Here is a 17,545-nt window from a genome sequence, read left to right as displayed (position 1 = left end):
AATCCAAATGGTACTTGGTTTCGAAAATAAGCAGCACAGGAACCGGAAAAAGAAATTACGGCATTTTTATGCCCTTAAAACATTAATTTTTTGAAAAGAAAACATTAATGCAAACAAGAAAGCCTCATTATAGTGTTATGGATAATAAGGAAGCGATATATACACTGAAGGGAATAAACTCCTCTTGAAGCATAACATAGTACCCAAGGGCATAGCAAAGTAATTTGAGCTCTCCTTCAACCTTGTTGCAAGGTCTGGCTGTTGATACGCTCGGCTCCAGCTTACCAAGCCTAATCTTGGCGGAGACTTTTTTTTTTTAGGAGTCTGTTGAAGTCGAAAGTAAAGACACCAAACGCTCATTTGCAAACATTTTACTTTCTTTTTGCATTCATGCCACCACTTGTGCGACAGTTGTGCAAAAAACACGTTTCCTTCCCATCAACAGCATCAATATCTCCTAATTCAGGCACAAACATGGAATTCCATCTTCTAACGAGCAGCACGCCTATCTAAGTACAGAGACACCTTTTTTTTTTCCATAAGCACGAGGGGGCAACAAGAGCCTGAAATCTTATACATGCAAAAACCCCTCATCCCAAAGAAACAAAAGAACGAAAATAATAAAAACAACAGGCTGCACCATTCAGGCTAGAGTGCGCCTCGCCGTGCATATCACATCTTTTTTTTTTTTTTTCTGTGACAAAAAGCTTAAGAAAATAACTCCTAAGTCTAGATTTTAAGGAAGAGCGAAATCTAAGCACGCATGTGTGTACACACGTATATATTATAAATATTTATAACTTATGTACAAAAAAACAGCCATCCACAGCAGGATGAGGTGTTGGGGCTTTTTCTCTTTTTCCTTTCACAGCTGAACACTTGGGGGACAGAGGTTGGGCAAGAAGGACACAGGGAGGAGAGCAAGAGTGGGAGGAAAATGGAATGTGCCTCGTGTAACTGCATCTTCTTGCTTATTCACTAGGAGTCTTCTGCGGGAGAGCTTGGAATGACTCAGAACTGGATCCAGGCCCCTTGGCTCGGAGCCTGTTGTGATGTTGCGCCGTTTGCTGCTGGTCTGTGGAGGCAAAAAAAAAAAAAAAACTCTTAGCCCTTTGAAGGTTTTTGCCGTATATGTACGGCGGCGGTTTTCTGTCCCGCAAGGTCTTTGCCGTACGGGTACGGTTTCGATCTTCCGTTTGAAATTTTGCGCCAAAAGAACAATGCGTGCTCACTGGGGGGTGCTGCCACCTCTTAGGACTTACAAGAAGTGTTTGAATTTTGTGCTGCCTTCTTACGGAGATAAGCAGAACTTATGTCTAGCTTTAGCGCGGCGGCACAGACTGCGGCAACACCCCTTTTGTAGTTTTGGTTTCGCCGCGTGATCGCAACGGAGTCGCTCGAAATTTGAGTTTTCTTTTTGTCAGCACTATCTTGCAGGGGCTGCCGAAGTTGATTTCTATCTTTATTGGCGCTGCTCTTAGCTTGCTTATCACCGTTGCTCGCGAGGTATTCTCGCCCTCTGTGGCAACGCGCCTACGCGGTTTCGATTCCGCCGCGGGATCGCAACGGAGTCGCGCGAAACGTGCTTTCTCTTTGTGGGCACTGTTTTGCAGAGGCGGCGAAAGTTGATTTCTATCTTTATTGGTGCTGCTCTTAGCTTGCTTATAATTCGACCCTCAAAGGGTTAAGAGTTCAGTATTACAACAGCATTGCATGCAACCTGTCCTCCCCTATATGTTAATAAGATAGTAAAACAAACGAGGACAAAATTTACTGCAAGTGCTACTGAAATAAAAATATTTTTTCGTAGAGAGGTGGGGCTAGATCTAAAGAGGGTAGAGGCAAAGGAAAACATTAACTGTCTAAAAACAATGCATACTGGATGAGCATAGCTGACAGGACTACGTACAGAAGTGTGGGAACTGCATTGTATGGCACCAAGTGCCCACGCACCATCTACTAATACAGGACTGGTAATCTGGCTCTAGCTGGCCACTACAGTCAAATCCCACTACAATGAAATTCAAGGGACCCATTAAAAATTTCGATGAAGCGAAACTTCGCTGCCATGAAATCGGACCAGAAACACTCGTAGATTGGACAGGATAGTTCCATGAACAATTCTCGTTAGCAAAAATCTAGAGGCAGTGGTCTTTCACTATTTTGAAATCGGCACCATGGCACGAATTTTGTGACACTTCAGAAATCTTAAATCTCGGAACAACGAACGTATTGATTTAATAGTGCTCCCTCCGGGCTACACAGGCTATCAAAATGCTTTTTTTTTTTCTGAGCGCATTACAAAAGTTTGTTTTCGTCCTGTGAGAGTTCATACTGAGAACACGCATGCTCTTGGCGTTCACAAGGCACACACTTCCACTTACATCACTGCGTTAAATAGAGGCCACATGCACCTCGAAATCGATGATTAAGCTCTGCAGCAGAAACGCAGTTGCTCTTATTCTTCGAAGAAATTTTGCACCGCATGGTATGAACATGCTGCTTCGTTGAGACTCTGCCTAGAACCGCCAGTTACACAGCAGTGTGTGTAGGTTCACCAGAAAATAAAAACAAACTTTTCGCGATGCCTGCCTGCAGCGCAGAATCAAGGCTAGAGTGCACCTACAGCAGCTGCGCGCTTCCTGCAATGAAGTGCTACCTGCCAGCACGCTGGGCGACTGCGGACAGTTCCTCGCTACTTGCTCAGTGTGGCTAGGCCGAACATGCTCTGCACTGAAGGAGCAGCAAGAGCACCTTGGAGCTAGCCACTGCTTATCATAAAAAGGCAAAAGCACCTTGGAGCTAGCTTAGACTCAGTAACTTCACACTGAAATGCAAGTACAACTAGCGGGGAATCTCGAACGCTTTGTTGCGGCAGAATTGCAACTGTAGCAGCGTTCATCATTACAGGATTGTGCCGTATTATGGAAGAGGGTGTCACAGTGACTGACATGGGTCAAGGTATGAGTGCAGCAGGAGTCTTAAAATTGTGAAAACCTACAGCACTACTAGAACCTGGCGATGTCATTATTCAACACTGACTGCACCTTTCTAACACATATGCAGAATGTGCCTCAAGACACACTAATAAAGCCCAATTTCCAAACACCACCAACCCAGTTCTGATTTGTACGCCTTCTCATGCGTGTCTTTCAAGCAAACTTTTAAGTTCCATACACGGAACATAAAAAAAAGTTGGAGGATGCTTCAGCTTCACCTTTGAGTGGAATGCGACAGCGTGTCACAGCATGCCAGAAAACGCAGCGTGTCACGGAACGTCATCGCCCGTTCGGTGCGATGCCTAGCATGTTGGACAAATCGCTCGGAGCCTGTACAAGGCCTCTCAACAAACCCGATGCCATGAACGCCAGCATAGCTTCCACGCCTAACGAACAGGCAGCAAGCTGCAAGCTTCGTGGTGAACGCGCCTTGGACATGCGCTGCGTAGTTCGCCGCTCACCGTGCGATTCCTGAATCCCCGCACGGCCCCACTGCACCCGAACGAGACGAGCGGAAGGTGCTGCCATCACGCGCGATCTGTTGGGGCAGTGGCGTCCATTGCAAGGAGAAGGTTTTAGTGGGTGCCGTCTGATGGCGTTATGTGCACGCCAAGCAAAGAGGGGATTTTTCGAAAAAGCTCACGGCCAATGCCACCGCCGACGACACCGGCTTTTCTGCGACACGGGGCCCTAAACGCTGTCGCGTTAAAGCAGATTGTCTTGGGCCAGAAACATGACTTACTCGGCGGGGGCACTGGCAAAGTCACCCCATGGATCAGCAGAGGTGGCTGCTGCCGATGCCGCCGGTGCCACATTGCCAGCAGGGCCATCGCCAGACAGGAGAGAAGATGCAGTTTCCTTGGGTGGGCTAAGGTCCAGCAGATTTCCCACCGCTCCTCCACCCACGGGCGCAGAAGGGGGCGAGGGTGTCGAAGAGTTTCCGCCACCACTCTCCGGCGTCTGGGCTGTGGCCGGACTCGACGGAGGCGGCCGGAGTCCGCTGCTGAGCTGGGAGGAGGCGGGGGGAGGCAGCTTCACGCCACCTGGTGGCGGCGGTAGCAGGCCGATTCCTCCTCCCCCACTGCTTCCAGATGTGGCGGCCCTCGGTCTGCTCTTCCCCGACCCAGACTTCTGCTGCCGGGCAATGGCACACACCTCAGTCAACAACAAACCAACACAAATGGAAAACAAGCTTCTTGTCTATCGCATCGAAGTCATCAGCACCTTGATTCCAGCTTACGTTGCAGCCGACAGTAGGTCTTAGCATGAAATATTTGAAGTCAGTAGCTTAGCATCACCTGACACCACACAAAGCATACCTGGCTGCGTGAATTCCGTCAGTGTCTTCCAGTCAGAGCATGCGCATGGCTCAACTGTCCAACAAGTCACGATCTTACATTGCAAGAAAATGGAATATAGAACTATGCTTCTATATTCGCTCCTTCAAACCTTCAGAATGGTATTTCTAAGCATACACTCAAAACCATGCTGTGAATGCTGAAAACACCACAGCTTGGATGATAAAAATGCCCAGGCTTAGCTTGGTTAAGCCAAGAATGCGTTGCATATTGCACGGTCTTTTTGCGCGAGGTATTGCTTGGCGGCACTCGATTTTCTCAGCAGCTTTTCCTCCGTGACGTATGGATGGATGGATGGATGGATAGGAGCGCCCCCTTTGAAACGGGGCGGTGGCAACCGCCACCATGCTCAGCCGTCCTTTTTTTCTTTTTTTTTGTTTTTTTACGTGGTTTGGTGACGTGACGTCACCAAACCACGTGACGTCACGTCACGTGGTTTGGTGGCTGCCCGGCCGCGCCCAAGGGCTGAACTGAGTGATTGCAATATGCTACGCATAAAAATGCCAGTGGAGCAGTTCAAGAGCGCAAAAGCAGTATATGCACCATCAAAGAAAAATGCAACATGAAAATGCAGCTCATAATGTAAAAATGGGGAAAACATTTTTGTAGGTGCAGGTTCAAGACTGGTTCCAAAGAAAAATGAAACATGAAAATGCAGCTCAGAATGCAAAAATGGGGTAAACATTTTTGTTGGTGCAGGTTCAAGACTGGTGCAGTCGCTCCTCACATGCATTGCGTGATGTCTTCACTTTGCAAGTGAACATGCCATTATTTAACCTGTATGCAGCATAACCTTCCCATTTTATGTACTCAACTGCACAGTCCTGTTCATGTTTCATTTGTCTACAACTAAGGATGAACAGTGGTGTGCCTCCCGAGGCCATCTTTTCGCATCCGAGCCACCAGTAAGGAGCCAATATCTCTCCAGAGGTCAGCCATTCTCATTCCAAGCTAGGTATGCATTAAGACTTGCAGTCTTTGACCGTTAGAGACATAGCTCTCAGAAAAATACAAATTTACAAATTCAGCTGTTAGTAGCATGAATGAATCTTCATGAAGCTGCCACATAAAATGCACCCATGCACACCGCTAGAAAACACATAGCCAAATACTTACACCAATGTTCATGCTGATCTTGATGGTCTGGCCTTCCTTGAAGCTTAAGTCAAGCTGTGGCTGACTGGGATCACTGGCACCTTTTTCCAACTCCTCGCTTTTTTCAAGCCACCTATAAGATGCACAGGACGCTTAGATATAAATGTTACAATACACAAGCTATCACAAATGCGTACACCACAGGTAAATACATGTTGGAAATGATCTCAATAAAAGCTTCCAGCATGCATTACTATTACTGCACTAAACAGCAGTATTTGATGTATCTTGGTGGTGAGCAACAACGAGTTTAACCCTTTCAGATGCCATTTTTTGTTTTATTGAAATCAGTTATTTTTTTCACCTAAGTAGTATATTTAGGCCTCAAGAAAGGAAATTTGGTAGTTTTTGAGCGTGAAAGACCAGCAGGTAAGTTTGTACAACGATGTGCAGAATTCCGTACAAAGTGCCAGATTTGTTAGAAATAGTAACACCAAAATGTTCTCATGTGTCAGGTAAGCACCCTAGCAATCGTGGAATCATTTTGCGTTTCGAATATGCACATTACGCCCGAAATTGAGCAAAAACAATCAATTTTTTCACTTGCAACAAAATATGTCTGCACAAAAATGGTGGACAAAGTGCTACTTAGCCCACTGTTGAGTGAAATATTATTTACTGCGTTCGCTACAGGGCACAAAAAACCAACTTATTTACGACAAGAAGGCTGCTCAGTTCAACTGAAACAATGAAATCACTGCTAGGTGCACTAGGCTCTCAGAAAAAGCTGTGAGTTTGCTGTCTCCACAATTGTGTACGAAGCACCTTAAAGGGTTAAGCAGAACTCTAGAAGCCCAAACAACCCCAAGGTGGTCGAAATTTCCAGAGCCCTTCACTACGGCGTCCCTCATAGCCTGAGTTGCTTCAGGACGTTAAACCCCAATAAACCAAACCAAACCAACATAAAAGAATACTTACTTGAAATGGTCTTGAAGTGCAACGTTCAGGTCAAAAGAATCACCTCGGTCAGCGAAACCGATTCCAATAAATGCGGCACGGCCTGCAATGAAAAAGATATACAGCTATTTGTACGAATAAATGCCACAAACAGGTGCTACCTTGCAGTGAGCATGACACGAGTTTCTAAGAGACCCAAAAGAAAGTACGTACTATATGAAAAACTGAACTTATGTTAGTGAGACTTTTCACAGCTTTCAAGCTTCAGAACCTGCCATCTCAAATGCCTTTTATCAGAGAATACAAGCGGCTGCTTGAAGCATACTGGAGCACGAAAAGCTACACGTAAAAAGCTACAATTAAATATTTAAGCATGCTACTCATTAAAAAAAATGGTAAAGAAAAATTCAAGAACTTGAAGAGTAAAAAGCCAGTTGATGTCGCTAAGGCTGAACAGGCGTTGACAATTTCATACTATCTACAAACAAAATGCAGCGATAGTGAGAACTGCAACACCTGAAAAATGCATAAGCAGCAATTATCAGCTATCATAAAAGCTTTGGCCAGGTAAACGATGAGAGCAAAGCAAGAAGCCAGCTATGCGAGAGACAATGGCAGTTTGACATGTTCATCAAAGCGATTTATTTTTTTTTCCTCTACTGATTGCGTTCAACACCCAAGACAACTGTTATGCACGCGAAAATTCAGAACTTGATTCTGTTCACTGTTTGCTGGGAGAGACTGTCCATTCAGGAATGTTAGTTAATTAGCTTTTGCAACCTAAGTAGTGGTTTGGTCAAATTTTCCCTACACAAAAAGCATCCAATTAGAATCTTTCACATGTTCACAACGTTTCGGTACTAATAGGAGAGAATATCAGCGTGTTCATTAGTCTTCACAGCAGTGATTTCTTAGCTTTATGGCGTTCACTGTTGGCATTGGTATGGTGTTGATTATGCTTGTTGATTTTAGCATAGTTTACACTGATCAGCACTACTAAGACAACAAAGGTACTTGTGGTGCCCAACTAGCAAGGAAAGCACAAACAAAAAATTAATACTAAAAGTGATGCTCAGTTTTGTAAAGCATTTTTTGTAATCCACAAGGCCTGATGCCTTACTACATGGTCGCAAGAAGCAATCATACAAATGTGTGACAACAGCACAAGAGCAGCAAACAACTGCGCAGAACACTTTTTTCTAAGCATGCAAAAACCATGGTTATACCAGAGTCATCCTGCAGTCTAATGACAAAGTAGCGACTTGAATCCATAACAGCTTCAACTGCAATGCCGGGGTACTTGTCAATGGGGCACTTGGCAAACAGTTCACCTAGAATGAAATGTTTCACTCAATTAAGAATAAGACTGCAACTGAACAGAACACTGAACAGAAGCACAAGGCTAAAGAAACAGTAACAGTAATCACTAAAAGTGCAACATGGCAAAGAAAAGCCGAAGCACTGACAGTATCGTTACTATGCCAGAGTATGGTCAAGAATGCTCAGTGAAAACAGAAATAGGCTGCAAAGCTCAGCACACACTATCAGCTTTGTCATCGTAATAAAGGTGTCTGGCTGACTTTAAGGGTTAAAAGATATCAGTTTGAGTACCGTGAAAGAGCTACATTGCTAGAGAGCTGCAATATCCATAAATGTCAAGTGCATGCAAAAACAACGAAGGAAAGGAATACATTACATTGCGAAGATTTGACATGGCACAAACAACCAGCCTGTTCCTTCCATAAAGTGATAGAGCAAACATTACCATTGTGTAACATTTTTTTCACGACACTTTGCACACAAAACATTATTCAAGGCCATAAAAGTAAACAATCAGATTGCATTACACAAGCTAAGTAAACGTAGAAGCTCACTTTCGATTAGAAAAGCCTACAACAAGTTCATCATCATCATCATCAGCCTGACTACGCCCACTGCAGGGCAAAGGCCTCTCCCATGTCTCTCCAATTAACCCCGTCCTTCGTCAGCTGCGGCCACCATATTCCCGCAAATTTCTTAATCTCATCCACCCACCTAACTTTCTGCCGCCCCCTGCTACGCTTGCCTTCTCTTGGAATCCACTCCATTACCCTTAAGGACCAGCGGTTATCTTGACTTCGCATTACATGCCCTGCCCGAGCCCACTTCTTCCTCTTGATTTCAACTAGGATATCATTAACGCGCGTTTGTTCTCTCACCCACTCCGCCCGCTTCCTATCTCTTAACGTTACACCTATCATTTTTCTTTCCATAGCTCACTGCGTTGTCCTTAACTTAAGCTGAACCCTCTAATGGAAAGCGTTAAGGCCCCAAGAAAGCAGCTGGAAGTCCTCACCCGACACCTTGTCCTCCAGCTTCAAGATGCACTCCTTGCCCTTTGTGACCAGCCTCATACGTCCCTTCCATTCTGGTGCGTCAAGCTTCCAGTCAGCAGCCCTGCAGGAAAGGAGGATATATGAAACGATATCTGGCATCAAAAAAAAAGTTCACCTATTTGAAATATGTTAGTGTGCATTTAAACAAGCACGGTAAACATAGGTCTAGTGTACTCAAAAATCTGAATGGCATCAAACTTGCAGGCATGCGGCAGGACACAAGAAGAAGACCGTGAAATCCCGGAATTGCGTAAACGTTTATCTCTTCTACAATGTAATAGGGCACTGTGTACACTTTTCTCGTCCTCTTTAATGACTTTTTACAATGTGCTTGATGACAGATTTGTTGGTATTTTTGCTTCCTTTTTTTTTCTCACTACTCCTGTAATGACCCTTCAATAGGGTTAACAGTATCAATAAACAAACAAACAAACAAACAAACAAACAAACAAACAAGGGCACCTATGGAAACCACTTTAAAATTGATTTATTGTGCAGGGATTGCGTAAGAATTGTTTACAGGAGGAACGTCGTGAGTATGCCCGTGCAAATTACGATGAAAAAGACATTAGCACGACTAAATGAGTGCATCACTGTCACTGTGTCATAGTTTTGGAGCAAGATACTTGCAAATATTGCCACTGCGGATGGCTATATCAAGTTCTCACAAGCCGCGCTTTTCGCGAAGAAACCGTGGGAGCGCGATCTATTAACTGCGCGATCTCATTTCCTAGACTTACACAAAAGCAGGTCTTTATTTTTTTTATTTTTTGGCGGGTAAATAAACAACATATGCGTCCGGTGGGCGGATCGGAAGCGTCGGCATTGACCAAACTCCCGCATTGTTTCGGCAGAGCTCAGACTGCGGCGTGATTAAGGCACACAAGGCCACCGAGTTAAGAACGCACAAGAGGGAGACAAAAACAAGGAAACAAACCGCCAAGGGCCCCTTTCCTGAAATGAGTAATTCGTGAGCGACTGCTATGTAAAGAGAGACGGTATCGCATGCCCGGCCCAAAAGTGCAGCTGTCACCGCGCTAAACGCGAGGAAGTTTCGCGGAAAGCGACAACTCCTGTTTTCCACACTAAGCATGAACGCAAAAGCTAGCAGTAATAGTGATGAACCGTTCGTATTCAACGAGTACTTCGCACGCAAAACATCTGTCCACGCATCACAAAAAGACACCCCCCCAGAAGCCGCTTGCGAGGAGCGCAATCAGGTAGCCCACCAGTTTTGAGCGTAAAGCTTTTAGGAAAAGAAGGCGCCTTACTACAGCGTGCGTGAAACTGACCTGTAACCCCTGTTCGTTGCCCTTGGTGGTATTTTGTAGACGAAAACTTCGTTTTTAACGAGCAAAATGCTCTCGTAGTCTTCCATACTGGCGGCGATGGCAGTGACCCCTGGTGGCGCCTCGTGCGTACTATCCACAACGCGAAAATAAACGACACGCCCTCTGCTCTGAGTCACGTTGAGTGACTGCATCAGATGGCTGGACGCCGCTTTCCCGCTGCCCAACGCGTGCAGGGTGAAGCCAACAAAAATTGGACGGCCTCAAGTTGCGCATTTCGTCCTTTCGTTCATAGTTTTTTGCTTCGCTCTCATTGCTATATCAAATGAATAACCAAGCTGAACGCGAGAAATGTGAGCATAGTTTGGGGAACCCTGTAATTTCAGATAAACCGCAGAAAGCAGACATGCAGATTTCACCCTGCCGCGGTAAACGGATATAATAGAGAGTTTTAGTTCTGCGTAGCGACCGTTACGCACGCAGAACGTACGTTCGTTGCGGAACGCTACGGCGTTTATCGGAGACGCTCCCCGGACAGGCTTTTAGAAGCGCGCAAATCTCCTGCGTACGCAAGACTACGCAAACCACCGCAGCGCCATCCATGGACATAATCATGAACCATTAGTTGTCTTTTGAAGTCGTACGAATCCAAGACACGCCGCGTCAATCCAGCGCCAAGTTCTGGTGTTTTGCGCGTGCTTACTCATGGGAATCGAGGCGAGAATCATTGAATGCGATCATTTCAGGAGTGTTTGGGGGTTTATTTGAACAAAAATACCTTTGAGTGAGTGTGGTGCAGGTTGCGTGTGTTCAGTGATTGTTCGTTGTGCTGATATGTTGTGTTGCGAGTCAAGTGCGTACAGCGGGTTTGGCTGTTGACAGCGGTGTTTGCCCCGTGAATTCGCGACTGAACCATTTCGTCATGCCTCGCTCATCTGTGTTGTGGGACCCCTACTGCCTGTGTTATTTAGACTGGACGGACATCGAGGCACTGATCATGCGGCCGCGCCAACGTGAACCGTGCAGGAGGGTGTACGCCTCGCGAAATGGTACACTCAACATCGACAAGATTCCAGATGTGACGTTCCGGCGTCAATTCCGCTTTGAAAAGGCGGACTTCCCTGTTCTTCTAGATGCTCTCAGCATACCTGAGAGTGTCACAAGCGCCCAGGGAGTTTGCGTATCGGGGCAAGAGGCACTTTGCATGTGCTTACGTAGGCTAGCTTATCCAAACAGGCTGTGCGATTTGCAAGAGTATTTTGGCTGCCACTACAGTGTGATATCTAGCGTCGCGAACAAGATGATGCTCCACATCGAAAGAAACTTCGGGTATCTTCTGGACGACCTCACCAAGCACCAATGGCTGTCACTAACCGGCTTGGAAGAGATGAGCAAGGTTATATCTTCTATTCTCACTCACCACTGTGCCATTTAACTGGAAACGTTGCAGGGATGTTGCAAGCAAAAGTAGAACAGTGCTTTTGCATACTTCAATTAATAGATTATTGTGATGCAATGACTACATTTTGCATGCTGTAGCATTAGAGGAGTTGGAGTCTTCTTTTTATTTGTGCCTTGCCACTGTTTTGTAGCCTGTGGTAAGCTGGGCTTTTGTATGCTTTTTTGTGGGTTGGTAATTGAATTGATGTTTTTAGAAGAATGTTTCTGAAAGCACATGTCAGGCAGTCTGAATTGCAGCAGTGGTAGACAGGGGGCAGAAAGCCTAGATTCTTGATAACACGAAATGAAGTTAACAAGGTTTGAGGGGCAGCCTCAGTCCCTAGAAAACATTTTACCAAGAGAATTTGTTTTTGTCGGGCAAAACCAAGGCAAGTGCTCTTGTCGAAACATTGTCAAGCAGACTGTGGCTGTGCGTATACCCTTGTTAACTGTGTTTTGTGTTGTACTACACCAAGGAATTTTTTTTGTCCTATAGAATATTTGATATGTCAACAAGTGTTGAGACATCCGTACTACACTGCCTTTGTATTTTTTCTTTTCAATTGCCTTCTCAATGCTTCATTCGTACCATGGAGAGGAATGTCTTAGTCAGACATTGCATGATTCATGAACGCACTTCAAACAAGAATGAAAGGGGAAGACTGAGATGACACGGGTGCTGTCTTCCCCTTTTGTCCTTTGCTTGGAGCACTTTTGTGAATCATGAACATATACAAACTGGCCCAATTTTCTTCATTCCTACATTGCATTCTGTGGCCTCCTTCCTAGAGTGCATGTATGCACTTGAAAGAAAGTTGTTTATTTCTCATTTCTACATGTATTACCTACTTCTCAAATTTACTGTACCACGTATGTTAAGTTTCTGACACTGATTAAAGATTTATTATATAATTTATTCCAGGCAGTTCACGAGAAAGGTGCAGCCCTCACAAACTGTTGGGCATTTATTGATGGGACTGCCCGGCCGATATGCAGACCATCAACCAACCAGCGGCTGTACTTCTCGGGACACAAAAGGCTGCACGCTTTGAAGTACCAAGCGTTGATGTGCCCAAATGGCTTAATATGCGAGCTTGACGGGCCATACCCAGGAAGGATGCATGACTCTGGTGTGTTGCACGTCCAGTGCAGTTTCATTTTGAGCTAATATAAACATAGATACATCTGTGCTTACTTCAGAATCTCACACAAAATTACTCATTTAAGAACACTTGTGGGGAGAGGAAGGCTTACATTAGAGAACTTAACTCGCAGGGCAGATTGATGTATTCAAAGCACTGCTACACATAAATGCTAGCTGTAATGTTTGCCATTGTGAGAGCTTTACTGTATAATTGACTGTAACCGAGATAGTTGTTTTTTGTTCACATGTACAGTCTAGTTAACCAGCATTTAATCTCCCCCTTTTATTCACATGTACTTTCAGGAATACTCCGTGAGAGCAAGCTTTACAACAAGCTGGAGAAGCTGGTACAAGGGCAGCAGTACGTAATCTACGGTGACCCTGCGTACCCTTTACGGCCACTATTAATGAAGCCATATGGAGGCGCATCTTTGACGAGGCCGCAAGAACTGTTCAACGCCTCCATGAGCACCGTCAGGCAATCTGTAGAGTGGGGATTTGGTAACATTATCTCGTCGTTCGCATTTCTGGACTTTAAGAAGAACAACAAAATACAACTGCAGGCAGTTCCAAGGATGTACCGAGTGGCCGTCCTGCTCAGCAACTGCCAAGCGTGCATGTACGGCAACCAGATCTCAGTATATTTTGGATTGGAACCACCATGCCTTTTTGATTATTTGAGATGTAATGTGCAATAAGTGACAACACACGCTGTATTTATTTTATTCATGTAGAGCCTTTCTAAAACACTGCGCCTTGCAAGTAACAAATATTGCGCACTAAGCTGCAACCTGAGCTTAGCAACAGTAACCTGAACCTACATAGAGCAATTTTTTTTTGCTTTTTTTTCTATCTCCTCTACCCGCTTATTTTTTCTGTGAGCGCCTTTAAAAGGCTCAACATTGCTTGGTTGGTCTGTGTGGAAAGTTGGCTCTGTTCGTGCCTATGCTCTTCTTCTTTTGCTTTTATTTCGAGCTCTAGTTGCCGGAGCTGGAATTCCTTTTCCATTTTTTGTTTCTTGAGCTCATGTTTTTGCTCCGAACGTCTCTGCTTTAGTTCTAGGCGCATCTTTTCAAGCTCGAGGCGGCTGTGTTCTAGTTCAGCGTCTTTGTCATGGATATCTTTCTCATGACGCCACCTTTTCTCCAGGAATTCGCGGTCGGCCGTGGTTTCAGCATCCTGGTTCCTCTTCCTTTCTGCGCAAGTAATCCAATATATGTGCTGTTCGTATGACATTGCACTGCAATGAGGGATTAAGCTTGCAAACAAGACACAAAGGGTGAAAATTCGGCACGCAAACAAGACACCTACAAGTGGGATGCTAAATTAGTTAACACACAACTCATTTGCATTATGTTCTCATTCATTCAGTTTTGTTGTGTTGTTCCTCATTTGAATTACATTGAATGCTCAGTAAAGCGTAATATTCTAGTATTGTATTATGGTGACAGTGATACACCATCACAAGATATGCTAGGAAAATTAGCATGTGACGTGTTACAGTGTAAGGACTTACAAAATCTAGGCACACTTGTGTTAGACTATAGAAGTCATGCGTGCTGTAAGCTACAAATTTGATACTGCATACTTCGGGGGGTAGGTGCTACTGCTGTGGACGGCTGTGTTGGTTGGTGACTTGGCGCACTTGCATTGTTGAGTGGTGCGGCACTTGGGCTGGGTTCGTCCTGTGGTAAGGCTGCTGGGCTTGTTGAACCGCCTGCATTCTCCACTACACCAGCAGCAATTCCTTCCAATATTCCTGCAGCGGTCTCTGATGGATCGTTCTCGTTGGAAGAACTTTGCGCTGCATATAGCGAATGAGGAGACAAGGTTCTTATTTCACAAGCATAGCGATGCAAGAAAGAAAGGCTCAAATGTATATTAGGTCTGCCTGCCCTCATGATCATGTGTGTTCTTGGCAAGTGCCAGTTTTCTTGCAATAAAGTGCATATTACTGGTGACTCAGACCTACTGCACTGTTCCACAGTGATCACTGACATTCAGTGATCCTTTGGTCCTTTTCAGCGGAGGCTGCCTAGCTTGAATAATATAGAATGCTTGTTATAGACTGCCCCAGTATTTTGTTTTCTGTGTATCGAAGAACATCTGATACCAACACGAAAACGATCGCTAGCGTGATACTAAACGCTCAACGCCCTGAATTAACGTGCCAAAATGCACAGCTTTAAATTCCAGTCTACGTACAGGAGTCTTGGCAAGGTGCTAGTGTTGACGCTGCCGCGAACACTGCGGTAGCTTTGTCCCGGGTGGCAGCGGTAGCCTGTCTGGGAGCCGGCACTGCCGCCGGCCGGCGCCGCTTGATGGTGTAGCCATACACCCGCGCGAGGTCAACGATGTCTTGAAGTAATTTTTCTTTCTCATCGTACTCTTCCTCGGTGCCGGATCTAGAGAGTAAAGAACGCGTAAACTTTCCGAAACAAACAGTCTGCATAGAGCTCATCACTGTTGTTGTGCGCTCTTCTGGTAAAGGAGAGAAAAACGCTTCCCACAGTAACCGGGCACGTCCTTTACATGCATAACATTGAAGGCAAATCTATTACAGTAATTTAGCTTCAAGATATGAGAAACTTGGTACTTACTTCCTGAGGTTTGCGCGATCCTGGGCAACGAAGTACGCCAGCAACAAGTCGCAACGTTCGCGCAATGTGCGCACGGTGAAAACCTTGTGAGTCCCGTACTGCACATTAGTTGCGATTCGCGTCCACTGCGACGGATCGGCAAATGGGTTGCACGCGCAAACTTCTCGCAGCAACGCCAAATCGTCGGCAATCAAAAAGCGCGCGCGAGGCACGTTTGCGGCTCGGTTCGCTGCCATGTTGGAAAACGTGTCTCGCGCTCTCTCGTTTCCAACGAGAGCAACACGCAGACGTCTCAACGTTACAAACGTTACGTACGCAGAGGACGGGATCTCTACGTACGTACGCGGCGGATACGCAATACGTAAGGCTCGAGCTGCGTACGACGCATGCGCAGTGGAGGGCCCGCAACCCGGCTACGTACGTAAGGTTCTTGCGTATGGTTACGTACGCAGAACTAAAACTCTCTAATCCTTCATAGCTGTGGTAATACACTACGTTCTTGTCTGGTTCTTGTCTTCCGAGCGTAAATTTGGAACGCTATGACTAGCTAGGAAATTGTTTTGCGTACTTCTTGTAGGTGCAGATGTATAGAAAGGTGGCAGTGCTATGGAGTTAGGCTACAAGCACGTCTGGAAGGTGAAGTCCTAAAGCGATAAACAACACCCGCCATCGATGAGACGAGGCATCGACTGTCTGCAACTCGAAACTGAAACAGATGCGGCTCTTCGAGGGGTACAGCGATGAAGGCTCGGGGCAGCATGAGAGGGCGCTGTTTGTAAAAGGAGTGTAGAGCAGTGCTATGAGCGCGGAACAGAACGCATATGGTGGTGGTGAAAAAAAATTTATCATCCATTAAATTGTTACAAAGAGGCGATTGGGGTAAGGCCCTATTGGCCCTTTCCCCTCACAATACTAGGTGGAGCCCCTATTCCTGGGCCCCATTGGCAAGCAACGCGGCCCGCGACCGTTAAACCAAGGCCTCCTGGGTCTTGAGGTCTTGACAGCCAAGCAGGTCCGCCTCCCAGTCCTCTCTGGTGGGGATGGGGTTGATGGGAGATAGATGGGCTTGATTGGCACGCCCAAGCCACGTGGAAGGTGTCAGCCACCTCCCCACAGAACTGGCACGCGCCATCAAAGGATGTGTTGAAATGCTTAAGTACCGCCGGACACAGTGCAGTGTTAGTGAGAATTCTGATGAGGAGGCTTTCGTCAGTGCGATCCAGTCCCTTACAAGGGGCAGGTAGCGCCGGTGCTCCTCTTTGTAGTAATCGGTCATGTGTTTAATTGTAAGGGTCAGATTGTCTGGGAGTAGGCTTCCAAGGACAGGGAGATAGCCCGCGGAGAATGTGCACGGGCGACCTGGTCGGCCTGTTCGTTTCCCTGGAGTACCGGGGCCTAAATCAGGTTACGTGGAGTTGGATCTTCGTATTAGCACCTAAACTGCAGTATGCGCCAGGCAAGCGGGGGAGCCCATCTCCCAGCTCGACAGGCCCCTCGCGATCAGTGATGATGTGTTTCGACTTGGGATTAGTGAGAGCCAGTGCAATGGCAATCTCCTCCGCGTGTGTTGCGCTATAGGCTTTGAAAGTGAGCCCGTTAACTGTGTTTGGGTTGTGTACGACTGCGGCCGTGTACCACCCCCCGTGGTGTGGGCCGGCAACGCCCACGTAATACACGTGTTGTTGGTGACCGTAAGTATCGCGCCAAAGCTTCCACGCGCGCCTGACGACGGCCGTTATGGTCTTCTCTGGACATACTGCGGGGAAGTGGTCGGACCCGGAGGGCGCGTCTCCAGGGTTCTGGCACTATCTCCCTTTCCTCAATGTGGCAGTCGTGTTTGATGTGTGGCCGGTCCAAGAGACGGCGACCGGACGTGTTCTGTGCAAGACACGAGTATTGGTTGACTAAGTGTGCTTCTCGAAGCTCCCGGAATGTGTTCACCACGCCCAAAGCCAGAAGTCTCTGGTTGGACGTGGCGACCGGGAGATCGAGAACCCTCTTGACTTTCCGGTGGATGACCTCCAGTTGGTCACCATCGTGTTTGCGCAGGTGCAAGTAGTGGGTTGAGTAGAGGATTCTACTCGTTACAAAAGCATGGGCAAGCCGCAGTGCACCCTTGCTTCGTAATCCGCCCCGCTTGTTGGAGGCTCGGCGGACCATGCGGCCTACCTGGTCGCCAACCGCGCGAATTTTGGCCAGGGTGGTGTCGGCCCTGCATTGGTGGTGCATGAAGAGGCCAAGGACGCGGAGCTCGTGTTCCAGACTGGACGACTTTCCGCACCTCTCTA

General features: G+C 46.4%; 2 protein-coding genes across 3 annotated transcripts; both read right to left on the bottom strand.

Annotated features, from left to right (window-relative positions):
- Window positions 1-355: 355 nt before the first annotated feature.
- On the bottom strand, window positions 356-10,223 carry LOC149363738 (NECAP-like protein CG9132). 2 transcript variants are annotated; one of them, XM_089573687.1, is made up of 7 exons: window positions 10,077-10,223; window positions 8,745-8,845; window positions 7,636-7,740; window positions 6,431-6,512; window positions 5,474-5,585; window positions 3,742-4,133; window positions 356-1,075 (listed from the first exon to the last, which is right to left on the bottom strand). In XM_089573687.1, exons 1-7 carry the CDS (start codon window positions 10,160-10,162, stop codon window positions 1,012-1,014), a joined length of 942 nt encoding a protein of 313 aa, XP_089429813.1. In that variant the 5' UTR covers window positions 10,163-10,223; the 3' UTR covers window positions 356-1,011. The 2 variants fall into 2 exon arrangements, with proteins under 2 accessions (XP_089429813.1, XP_089429814.1); XM_089573688.1 differs by having other exon boundaries at window positions 3,742-4,130.
- A 3,237-nt stretch (window positions 10,224-13,460) lies between these two features.
- LOC149363737 (uncharacterized) lies at window positions 13,461-15,312 on the bottom strand. Its single transcript, XM_089573690.1, has 3 exons — window positions 14,863-15,312; window positions 14,246-14,461; window positions 13,461-13,853 (listed from the first exon to the last, which is right to left on the bottom strand). The coding sequence occupies exons 1-3, from the start codon at window positions 15,116-15,118 to the stop codon at window positions 13,516-13,518; spliced, it is 810 nt and encodes a 269-aa protein (XP_089429816.1). The 5' UTR covers window positions 15,119-15,312; the 3' UTR covers window positions 13,461-13,515.
- Window positions 15,313-17,545: the final 2,233 nt, after the last annotated feature.

Source organism: Amblyomma mixtum, chromosome 2 (genome assembly GCF_055824585.1).
Source record: "Amblyomma mixtum isolate Tamu chromosome 2, ASM5582458v1, whole genome shotgun sequence".
NCBI lineage: Eukaryota > Metazoa > Arthropoda > Arachnida > Ixodida > Ixodidae > Amblyomma > Amblyomma mixtum.
Note: the sequence above shows the minus strand (reverse complement) of the source record. Positions and strands in the feature narration are given on the sequence as shown.

What these genes read in the sequence shown, in the direction of transcription:
- LOC149363738 (XM_089573687.1), bottom strand. Translation starts at nt 10,162, where the DNA reads ATGGAAGACTACGAGAGCATTTTGCTCGTTAAAAACGAAGTTTTCGTC. An exon ending in TAGACTGCAGGATGACTCTG is followed by an intron (nt 6,513 to 7,635) that starts GTATAACCATGG and finishes TTTTCATTGCAG; the next exon opens with GCCGTGCCGCATTTATTGGA. An exon ending in TTTGCCAGTGCCCCCGCCGA is followed by an intron (nt 1,076 to 3,741) that starts GTAAGTCATGTT and finishes TTGCCTCCACAG; the next exon opens with ACCAGCAGCAAACGGCGCAA.
- LOC149363737 (XM_089573690.1), bottom strand. Translation starts at nt 15,118, where the DNA reads ATGAGCTCTATGCAGACTGTTTGTTTCGGAAAGTTTACGCGTTCTTTA. An exon ending in AGCACCTTGCCAAGACTCCT is followed by an intron (nt 14,462 to 14,862) that starts GTACGTAGACTG and finishes CGCTATATGCAG; the next exon opens with CGCAAAGTTCTTCCAACGAG. An exon ending in AGTAGCACCTACCCCCCGAA is followed by an intron (nt 13,854 to 14,245) that starts GTATGCAGTATC and finishes TTACTTGCGCAG; the next exon opens with AAAGGAAGAGGAACCAGGAT.